This window comes from Lithobates pipiens, unplaced genomic scaffold, assembly GCF_037356315.1.
Source record: "Lithobates pipiens isolate NorthernLeopardFrog02 unplaced genomic scaffold, aLitPip1_a1.2 Scaffold_13, whole genome shotgun sequence".
Classification (NCBI taxonomy): domain Eukaryota; kingdom Metazoa; phylum Chordata; class Amphibia; order Anura; family Ranidae; genus Lithobates; species Lithobates pipiens.
In genome coordinates this window covers 197,785,216-197,797,241 of record NW_027507718.1, presented here as the reverse complement: position 1 = coordinate 197,797,241, position 12,026 = coordinate 197,785,216, and the positions used below count along the sequence as shown (strand labels likewise).

The following is a 12,026-nucleotide window of genomic DNA, read 5'->3' as shown; positions in this document are numbered from 1 at the left end:
CAGTACTAATATATGTTGTACAGTTGTTTGTAAACAATTTGCATGTTCCCACAACCGTCTGTATTTCTGTATTTACTGATTGGTTTAAGATGTAGAATTTACTGAAACCAAATGACTTATTTAGTTTGAACAGGTAACAGATTAACTTCATAATTAGAGATAAACAAAACCTAAATGCCAAGACCAGATTTAGCTGTGTCACTGTGCCCCCGTTAACATAACAATAATGCTGACTAATGGCTAATTAACCTACCTAAATAATTTTTACACAATAATGTTTTACGTGGTTTTAATAAACATGGCTGCTCAGGCAAATCATACCTGAGAATGTTAATAGTCACATTGAAGACATCCTTGGTTAAGGTCCCAGTAGACCTTAACCAAGGTCTACTGTTAAGGTCCTTTGGATAAATGCCTTCTAATTTGATTGATTATAGACAGACAAGGGGACCATTTTATGTCAATAGTAGCTGTAGAAAGCTCCAGCTGACATTTTCATGGGGGATACAATCAACTGAGTAGGACTGTTCTAAAAGTTAAAAAAATATATGAGTGAAAAATTTTACTTAAATGGTTTTCCTTTTAAATAGTGTAATAAATACATCCTCTGCTTTTGCCAGTTTTGATCTTAAATGTCCTGGACCAAAGCGGTTGACATAAAACACACTGAATAAGCCTCTGATCGATCAACAGCAAAGTGGCATGCCCTCAACAAACATGGCTGAGGTAATAATACCACATTGCAATACCATAGACTTTGTAGTGGCCGCCAAGACACAGAAAGTTGGCTGTAAACTCCAGAAAATTGCTTTTTTCAATCACTTGCTTGAATGCCTATATGACAAGACAATTGCAACCCCCTCAGGCTCACTTGTAGAAAGTTTATTTGCAGCTTTCTCATCATAACAACAAATGATTGTGCTATGACCCCTACGCACAATTCCCCTTGTGTGGGCTCCATTTCTGCTGAGTAAACTGAATAATGCACTGTGTGTAATCCTGCCAGCGGGGTTAGAGTGAGGAACACAATGTGAGGTATAATTTTTCTGATGCTTTACTGAGCAAGAAAGCTAAACACGTTTTGCCTGTAGTTAGCTAGGATATTCTGTTTGATGGAACACGAAGCAGGTAAGAAGCACATACTGCAATTTTTAGACTGACGTCACATCTCATAAACTCCTTCATGAGGCTTAAAGTAAAAGAAAACATGAGTGAACAGCTAATGATCCCATTATGATATATGAGGTTGCTTTTTTGCGTGAAGAGCAAAATCTGCTGTATTTCCTGCCAGTCACTGGTCTGAATGACTTTTGTACATATATAATAAAGATAGAGACATTTTACAATTATCTATTGTATTTTGAGATTGGTTACTGACAATGCAAAATGCCCTTTATTGCCACTAAGAAGATACCTAGTTGTTTTTTCTTTTTGATTTTTTTTTCTTTTTGATTATTATTAAAGAGATTTTTTGTCTTCCCTGAGTTGCATTAACCTAAAAAAAAAACAGCCAATTAAAATTCTTCCTTAAGTTATTTGTCCTAAGTTTAGGGTCAGAATTCTTATTATGCACAGCAGACTTGTCTCAATTTTTGTATCATTTCCCTTTGGGATTAATAAAGTATTCTGAATCTGAAGTTTAGGTGGCAGTGGTAAGCAGGTATCAACCACCCTTTTTTTGGCTCTCATCATGAGAAATATAGTTATCTCATATAAACTTATTTACATTGTCTAAATATTCTAAACAGGCTGTAAACCAGAAGTACAAGAGTTCTTCCTTAGAGCCTGAACTGCATTTAGATAAAAGTTAATGCGATTTATTTGTAAATTGTTTTTATGAGCCTGAGCACTAACACCTTTACTAATGTTTCATATGCCTCAGCTAGCAATGTCCAAGGATAGGTCCATAAAGACAGCCAGAGTGATTTAATTGATATAAATGAAAAGCAGAAAAGCAGCTATCCAAAGGATTATAGACCTATTTACTGTTTGCTAAAATCGGGTTATATTATAATTCTTTGTTTTTCTGTTGGAATCTCCCTGCTGAAGCTCCTAGGTCCAACTCTTCATGTCTATTATTATCTTAATTGAGGACAGAACAAGTCAACTCAGCTGCCATTTTGAATATGTTTAAGAAATACATTTCATGCTGAATACAGTGCATGGATACTAAATTGAAGCACATTAAGGTCATGGAGTGACCTAGCCAGTTTCAGGACCTTAATCCTATAGAACATTTATGGAGGGAGTTAAAACTTCGAGTTGCCATGCGACAGCCAAGAAACCTTAAGGATTTAGAGAAGATCTGTAAAGAAGGGTGGACCAAAATCCCTCCTGAGATGTGTGCAAACCTGATCACCAACTACAAGAAACGTCTTACCTCTGTGCTTGCCAACAGGGGTTTCTCCACAAAATACTAAGACGTGTTTTGCTTGGGGATCAAATACAGGCATACCCCGCTTTGAAGTACACAATGGGGTTTATTTACTAAAGCTAAAAAGTGCAAAATCAGGCTCACTTCTGCATAGAAACCAATGAGCTTCTAACCCCAGCTTGTCCAATTAAACTTTGATAATAAAACCTGGGAGCTCATATGAAACATGAGTCTGATTTTGCACTTTCTAGCTTATCAAATGTACCCCTTTGTGTACTTAAAAGTGGGGTATGCCTGTACTTATTTTACTCACTGAACTGCAACTCAATTTATAATATTTGTATCATGTTTTTCTAGATTTTTGGTTGATATTCTGTCTCTATCATTTAAAAAGCACCTATGATAAAAATTATAGACCCTTAATTTCTTTGTAAGTGGGCAAACTTACAAAATCTGCAGGGGATCAAATAATTATTTTCCCCACTGTATAACCTCTGGGCCTTCGAAACAAATAGCAAGCAACACAACCATTTGCATTCATTCTTATGTAGAAATGTATTGCATATAACTTTCAAGGTATGAGTGAAATATTTCTAAATCAGATTTGTATGTTGCTTGTGTCACTTCAGGTACGGGTTATCCTGCTCAACTGGTGTGCTTGGTTTTTAAGGATGCGGAAACCTGGAGAGAACAGGAGGCCTATCCCCTGCAGATATGTGTACCCTAATCACCACCATTCCAGCATTAGCAGCATTGAAATGAATATTGTACCAGCACAGCAATCCAACAATGGCAACCTCTACTGCGGTTACCACACCCTGGAAAGCCCTTGTTGTCCACCAAACAGTGACTCTGGAGTTATGTGTGGAAGAGTGACATGTCCTTCCCTGGAGGACAGTGATCTTCTTCAAAAGAAATGCTTGCGAGAAAGTATGCCAGAGATTGTTAAGATATTGGAAGAAGTACAATATATTGCCAGGCGTTTCAGAGACCAGGATGAGGGAGAAGAGGTCTGCAGTGAGTGGAAGTTTGCTGCTGCAGTTATCGACCGCTTGTGTCTTGTTGCTTTCTCACTTTTCGCCATTATCTGTACAATTACCATCTTGATGTCAGCACCGAACTTTATAGAAGCAGTTTCCAAGGACTTCACATGAGAAAGAATCAGGATGTTTAGATTGCAATTGCAAACATTTATTTTAAAGAAGTTAATTGTTGTTGCTCTCGTTACGTCTATAAAATGTATTTTAACTAATTAACAAATAACTGTGTTAGTGACAAATAAACTCAAAAATATATTACCATCTAGATAAAATATTTAACATCAAATGTTGTCCATAATAGTGTCACTATATGCTTCTGTGACCCATAGCAGAAACATTATTTCCAAATATATGAAATTGGAACATCATTCTAACCAACCCTTGACCCAAAAACTGCCCTGGCTTGTCCACCTGTTTCAATGTTTAGCAAAATCAAAGGCATTTTTAGTATCAATAGATACATTGGGGTCAGTTCACAAAGCTGTATAATTTATTTTAACTGTATTCCTTATTTTGTCAGACACTTCATTTCTCATAAAAGTGTCAAATTAGAAAAAAACAATATGGTATAAATATGAAAAAAAATCTATATCAAATAGCTAATGAAAGTCTTTATTTCTCTTTCTCTTTTCTCTCTTTCAATTATTTGCAAGATTATATGTAAACCCAAATCTAAAGGAAAAGTGAAAAACATATTTTCTAAAAACAAAAAGTGACAGTTGTTTATGATACACAGTTCTTTAGCAAAAAAAAATACTTTATATTCAGTTAGGTTTTACATCTGATTACATTTTTACCAAAAACCTCTGTTCTCCACAATACATTTCAGACCAATTCACATTTAGTAGTAACTATATTTTGAGGAGCAAGAAATTCCATTAATAATTTTTTAATTAACTTATTCTGTCTATAAAATAGGCCTCCAGCACATTTTCCTGATCTGATCTTAGATGAGCTCCAGTCTCCCACCAAGAATTACAGGTCAGCAGCTACAAATACTGTAGCTGCTGACTTTTAATACAGTATAAGGTCACTTACCTGCCCCTGAATCCAGTGATTTCCTGCATTCTGGAAATGCAGTGTTCTGGGGCCTATGATGTGTCCCAGAAAGCTGCAGGGGAAGGAGGGGATGCCGAAATTTCACTCAGATTGGCGCAGTGGTCGGAAGTGGGGGAGCAGGTACCTATCAAATACAGGTACCTGCTCTGACTCAAACAAAAATAATGTGCCAAATGTAAAGGAGGAGGAAGAGCAGAACTTCCCCTTTTGGATGAAGTTTTGGTTTAAAGTATATTTAAAGTGATATTAAAGTCAAATTAAAAAATAACAAACACGTTATACCTACCTGCTCTGTACAATGGCTTATGCAATGCTTACCAATCTTTCTCCTCTAGGATCCCCATGCTGGCACTCCTGGTGCTCCCGAGCAACACAGTGTGTTTCAATTGAGGCACACACAGTACAGCTTGGCCCTTCCTCCACTTCTTCGTCACTGGATTTGTTTGAAATCAGCCAGAGCAAATGGCTCCCACTGCTCTCACTGAGTCAAGTGAGGAGAGAGCAGCTCCACTACTCTTGGGCACAATGCTGGACCATAATCGAGTTTAGGTAGAGTATTTACTGGTTTCTGAAGGAGGGAACTGCACCTCATTGTGTTAAGGTAAAAAAAATCTTAGCCTTTACAATGACTTTAAAGGATAAGTTCACTTAAAAAAAATAATAGGTGCTTATTTGTTTTGCAGGAGCCTGGTAAGCATTGCACCCACGGTCAGCAGATCATGGGTGTCATTATAAGCTGTCTGCCCTTATATCATATGGGCAGGCAGTTTCACACAGGAAGAATCAATGAACCACCAGAGTGTTCCACAGCACAATGGTAGTTCATGGAGAACTACAAGCCGACAGCCGCAAAGGCTGTCGGGACTTATCATTTTTCCATTCACAGAACACAGTGAATGAAAGATGTGGCTGGGTGGGCAGAGTCCCCTATGGTCGCATTTTTTTTTAGAGGAGATCCCCCACTCACTGTCAAAATTGGTAATGGGGGGCAGGGGTTGGTGCATTTTTAGCATGTTACATGTTACCCCAAGGGCGGCCCGTCCATTAAAGGTGCATGGGCGCCTCCCCTCATCCATTGCCACCTCTCCCTATCCATGCATCTGGTCCCTTGTAGGATGCCGGATGCATGGATTCCAATGGGGAGTGGGTGTTTTTTTGAAGCACCTTATTAAAGCCAGAGGCTCTAATAGGCTTCAAAATAGGGTGGGCTTGGGGTGCAGAGAATGTGAATGGAGTCCACCCTGTTGTGTTACAACAGCGAATTAATTTTCACTATTGTAACACTGATCCTCCTCCCGGCCAATCAGGAAGCAGGTTTTGAGACCCGTCACCCGATAAGCTGAAAGGACTGGTGACCCTATTGGATGCCTAGGAGGAGGGGAGGCACCGGACGCTGGAAGTCGCCGATTGAGGAGAGGACACAGAGCCGCTGCACGCTGTCCACCACACACTACCTGCCTAGATGGGGTAAGTGCCGGACCAACCCACAAACAGTGGGGGGAGGTGCCACCAGCCACTTGGGTGGGTGGTTGTTTGCCCCCCTCCCTAAAAGAAAACACCTGCCGCCACTGTGTTACACCCTGAATATGGGTGTAACAGGTTTCAATAGGTGAACTTATCCTTTAAAGCAGAACTTTAGCCCCTGGATACACTAGACATCCTTGCCCTCTCCACCTCTGCATACAAAATCGGGACAATTACTTTCCCTGTTTGTTTACTTCATTTTTTTTTAAAGCCAGTCTCACCCCCGTCATCATTCTTGCCAACAGTCTCCAGCGTTGAGAAAACCTCCTTGGATATGTACGTCACATCCCATGTTGCTTCACTTTAATTTACATAAGCTAGAGGAGTTGGACCTGGCATGCATTAGCAGAGGGCCAGGCTGCCCGAACCAGGAGTCAACCAGCACCTTATGATGTCAGGACAAAAGATGAAAGAGCAGGGTACACTCTGTGACAGTGGTGGAGCGGGTCACATACCAGAAGCGCTGGATCCGCTGAGAAGGTGAATATCTGTATTGAGGACAATGCTGTATAAGCATAACCCCAGGAATGGAGATTTCTCTAAGCTTCTTCCAGGACAGCCATGAGACTTAGGGCTCCACCTACCAGGACCGGAAACACGTTAACCTCCAACAGATAAAAGGGCGGTCCTCCAGGCCCCTTGTCAGTATTAGTGTTTCTTCTGGACGGGGGGTAACAGGTTTCCTGGAACTGGTTCCCCTAGGTCTCATGAGCATGCCTCCTGTGGTGATTGGAGTGGTATTCCTACCTTCTTCTTAGGTCCCAGAGCGGCATATCCACCGGAGGAGGAGGTTTCATTGGGATCATTTGTTCTCTTGCAGGCCAAGACTCAGAACAAAGTACAAGCGCAGCCACCAAAAAGGAAATGTGCGGTTTGCGGAAACAAATTGAGCTCCTTAATGGAGCAAAGCAGTTTGCTGCACCTTTATAAACAGCCTAGTTAAGGATGACCTGGTAGTCTCCTGACAGAAAATGCTGACTTCTGTTAGAGATGAGCTTACGTCTACGTTTAGCTCGTTTAAAACTCTGATTGATAAGATTAAAGTCCCCTCAGAGGATCCATCTCTAGTTAGGACTTCAGCCGGTCCTAGCGCTCCACAGCAGAGTGCAGAGAGTGAAGACTCTGAAACCGGATCTACCTATTCTTTCTGGAAGAATCAGGGTCAGATACAGGACCCAGGGATAGAGAATCTGCAAAGGGCTTGAGGTATAAGTTATCATTGGAAGATGTAGATGACTTATTAAAGGCTATCTATAGGACACTTGATATAGAAGGGGAGAAGGTTCATGACCTTATGTACAAAGGTTTGCATGAGAAAAAGGCTTGAGTTTTTCCTATGCATAGTTCCCTTCTTGATACTATCAAGCTGGAGTGGGAAAATCCAGAGAGAAAACCTTTCTGGTAACCTAAAAAGAAGGTTTCCATTTCAAGAGGACACAGTGTAGGCATGGAACAAAAATCCTAAATTAGAAGCACCTCTTTCAAAAGTTTCAAAAAACTCAGACCTATCGTAAAAGAGGAGATATCCTTCTACACAGAGCCTGGGACTCAGCTATTGGGAATCTTAAACCAGCTCTGGCCTCCACTTGTGTAGCCAGAAATATAGACTTATGGTTGACACAAATACAAACGCACTTGTTGGCAGGTACCTCTAGAGAACAGATTCTGAAATCTTTCCCTCTTCTCTTTCATGCAGTGGGGTTCTCGGCTGATTTTTCCGCAGATTCGGTAAAAATGACAGCTAGGACCTCGGCCTTAGTGAATTCGTCCAGAAAAAGCCTATGGTTTAAAACCTAGTTAGGCCACGCTGCCTTAAAGTTACGCCTATGTGGTCTTTCCTTAACGGGTGATCATCACAATAGGTCCAAAAAGCATTGGACAGGGCACAAGGGCAGAGGTAAAGGGGGCATCTTGTTTAACCCTCCTCAACAACGCTCCAAGCCATAGTCACTCGTGTCTCCCAGTGGGAGGATGATTAAGGGCTTTTCTTACACAGTGGGCAGCAGTCACCTCAAGTCCATTTATCCTGGACCTAGTGACCAATGGGTACAGGCTGGAATTTTCTTGCTTGATTATTGGTCCCCTTCCCTCCCCAAGACCGAGTAAAAGCGAGGACCTTGGGTCTCCAAATTGGAGACTTGATAGATCAAAAAGTCCTGATCCTAATTCCCTGGTCGGATCAGGTAAAGGGATTTTATTCACATATATTTGTCATCAGAAAGCCATTGGGAAAATATCGGCTTATTTTGAACCTCCAGTCTCTAAACCGTTTGATCAGGTATGGAGACGGTGTTCTCAATCAAAACCCTGATTTACCCAACCTGCTTCATGGCTACTTTGGATTTGAGGCATGCCTATCTGCACATCCCTATTCATCCAGCCTTCCAAAGATTCTGGAGACTAGCAGTCAAGATGGAAACAGACATTCGGCACGGTCTGTCCTCAGCTTCACTCATATTTACAAAGGTGTTAGGGGAGGTGCTGGCTCCACTAAGGTTAAAGGCGATAACTATTAACCCTTACCTGGATGACCTCCTAGTCATACCAAAATTTATTATCAGATCTCCAGACCGTACAGGACTTCCTTCAATCTCTGGGCTGGTTAATAAACAAAGTCTTCCTTAAATCCAGCCCAGAAAGTGACATATCTGGGATATGAATTTTGCTAAGGTAGACCAAAATTTTTTCTTCTGCCGGAAAAGGTCTTAAGAATGATGCAAACAATGTCAGCCTTACAGACAGAATCAGTTGGTCTCTCTGAGGAAAGTTACAAGAGCAGTGGGTCTGATGACCTCTTGCTTTCCCACAGTGGCAAGATTTCATCAACACCTATTACAGCTGTTTCTACTAAGGAACTGGGAAGGAGATGCAAGTTCCCTGGAATCAAGGGTCTTGTTACCCTCCAGGGTAAAAAGAAGTTTGCGGTGGTGGAGGAGGCACCTTCACCTAACACGAGGTCTACCATGGTCCATTCCTATATCCCAGAGGCTCACAATGGATGCAAGTTCCTGGGGATGGGGAGCCCATCTCAGAAACACAATGGCACAGGGAGAATGGTCCTCAAGGGAAGCAAGAGCTTCATCGAATCAGAGAGAGCTTCTATAGATTCAGAGAGCCTTGCAGGCATTTCAGACAGAAATCAGGGGTCACAATCTCCAGATTCTATCCAACAATATCATTGCTGTTGCGTACCTCAACAAACAGGGAGGTACGAGGAGTTGGATACTTCAATCTATCACCCAGGATATTTTATCATGGGCAGAAGGGAATCTAGCCTCAATTACAGCAGTGCACCTGAAGGGGACACAAAACTGTCTGGCAGATTATCTCAGCCACTATCGTGTATGTCGAGACAAATTGGTCCCTTCATCCCGAAATTTTTGCGGGTCTCACCGACAGATGGGGATGTCCCGAAGCAGACCGCAGATCAGAACAATTTCAAGACAGAGAACTTTTTTTCTCTGAACCCAGCAGATCATTGGGGATCGATATTCTGGTGAATCCGTGGCCATTCGGCCTATGTTACGCCTTCCCGACGATCAGGCTAATTCCAGAAGTGCTCTGGAAGTTTCTTCTAGAAGAAACAGATCTTATCCTAATAGCTAGTTTTTGGCCCAAGAGGCCATGCTTTTCCCTGTTACAGACTCTGGTCTCAGAGCCTCCACTGAGTCTTCCGAAGAGACAAGACTTATTTTGGCAGGGTCCAGTGTCACACCCACAGGTGGTTTCCTTAAACTTGACTGCCTGGTATCTGAAGAAAAGATACTAAGTGCCCAGGGGTTCTCTGACAAAGTAGTCAAGACCCTGGTAAATTGCAGAAAACCGGTCACTAGAGCCATATATTCCAAGGTCTGGAAGAAATTTAACTCATGGTTACCTGAAAACCAAAGCTTAACTCATGATTTTCCTTAAATTTTGGATTTTTTTCAAGATGGTGTCGACAAAAGTCTTTCAGTTAGTACTTTAAAGGTACATGCGGCAACTATAAGTGTTTTTCTCCAATTTTCTCTCTTGGAAAATCCCACTATAGCTAGATGATTTAAATCAATTTACAGGTCCAGGCCAGTAGTGGTGAGAAGTTGTCCAACCTGAGACCTGTCCCTGTTGCTTCAGATTTTGGTAGAATTCCCTTTTGAGTCCCTAGAGCATATTTGAGTTAAGTTACTTACCTTAAAAAGCAATTACCTCAGCTCGTAGACTAAGTGAGTTGCAGGCCCTTTCAGTGAGGGAGCCTTTCCTCACAATTTTTGAGGATCGGATTGTTTTGAAAAAAGATCCAGGATTTCTGCCTAAAGTGGCCAGTACATTTCACAGATCCCAGGACATTGTACTGCCAACCTTTTGCAGTTCACCAAAGGGCGACCAAGAAAGAAAATGTACTTTTTTAGACATTAACCTCCCTGGCGGTACCATTATTTCGGATTTTAGGTGCTAAAAGCGGTACCATTATTTTGCATGAAAATTTGGCGTTTTATATTGTAGTCCTGCAATTCTTAGGAATAACTCTCTTAAATCTGTCCAAACCAGAGTCTAGCAGACATCCCAGGTATGATAAAGTTTGAAAAATTAAATCATAAATTATAATATAATAAATAATTATAAATAATTGTACCAAATAATAATATAACAATAATAAAAATTATTCAATAATGTAATCTAATCAAAAACACTGAAATTTGCTGAGTTGCAGAATTGTCACTGTCATTACTTTTCAGTATTTGATGACGGATCTCCCCACAAATCGCTATCGCTCAATTCTGCGAGTCATTCTAATTTATTATCGCTGTTTTCTAGCTGGTCTAAAATCATTTTTGATGTACAGTGACAGTTTTGGTTGCTATGGACAATCTCCAGTTTCCAGGCATAAAGAACAGTTTTTACAATATAAAACTGCATGCAGGACACTGGGCAGACCACTAGGGACAAAGGGGATGTGAAATATTTACATACAGCAATGTAATCTGTAAGATTACATTATACTGTATGTATACTGTTTATTTCACTTTTTGAATTTGGCGCCGATCTCCGTGCCCGTGCGTCGCAACGCTCGCAGGGCACGGAGATCGCCGATGTGATAGATCGAGCGAGGCACGGCTCGCTCGTACAGCGGGGAGACATCGCTGGATTCGAAGGAGAAGGAAAGGAAACCTCCTCCTGGATCCAGCGACGCTGTCCCGAGTCTGACTCGGGGATACCGCTTTTGGTATAAAAAATCCACCCCGAGTCAGACTCGGGAATACCGTCAGGGGGGTTAAAAGAGTTCTTCGAATTTACCTTGAAGTCACCAAGACCTTTTGAAAAACAGACGCCTTGTTTATCCTCTTTTCAGGAGCACACTATTGAAAGAGTGCATCTAAAGCCACATTGGCTAGATGGATGAAGCAAGCTATTTCTGAAACTTACAAAATTAGGAAATTTCCTCTGCCTTTTGTCACTGCGCACTCAATAAGAGCCTTGTCTGCATCTTGGGCTGAAAGGGCTGGAGCCTCACCGGAACAAATTTGCAAGGCTGCCACATGGTCCAGTTTTTTGACCTTCATTAAACATTATCGCCTGAATCTCCTATATGCTCAGGAGCAGGCGTTTGGTTGTAAGGTCCTTCAGGCAGTTGTCCTTCCCTAGACTGGTAAGTTCTGGCTCATCGTCTCATGGCTGTCCTGGAAGACGCTTAGAGAAAAGCTGACTTAGCCGGCTTTTCTAAAAGCTATAGACTTACCGGTAACTCCTTTTCTAAGAGTCTTTTAGGACAGCCAGAATCCCACTCAGTTTTGTCTTGAAGTTATGTGTATTATGCATATGTTTTACAGGTGTACCCTATGGTTCTCGAGAAATACTGACATGGGGCCTGGAGGACTGCCCTTTTATCTGGTGTGGGTAAACGTGTTTCCTGTCCTAGTAGAAGGAGCCCTAGGTCTCATGGCTGTCCTGGAGGACTCTTACAAAAGGAATTACCCGTAAGTCTAACTCAGCTTTTTTCTATGTTCTGGTGTTTAATAAATGGTATTTCTGTGTAGGCATGACTGGTTCTT

At 41.4% G+C, this 12,026-nt stretch overlaps 1 protein-coding gene across 2 annotated transcripts in view; it reads left to right on the top strand.

Moving 5' to 3' along the window:
• The window catches only part of LOC143974564 (neuronal acetylcholine receptor subunit alpha-7-like), a 290,385-nt gene extending 279,282 nt beyond the window's left edge, over positions 1-11,103 (top strand). For both annotated transcript variants that reach the window (XM_077476094.1, XM_077476095.1), the window contains one exon: positions 3,004-11,103. In XM_077476094.1, coding sequence (XP_077332220.1) covers positions 3,004-3,528 — 525 coding nt within the window. In that variant the 3' untranslated portion in view covers positions 3,529-11,103. The remainder of the gene's footprint in view (positions 1-3,003) is intronic.
• Positions 11,104-12,026: the final 923 nt, after the last annotated feature.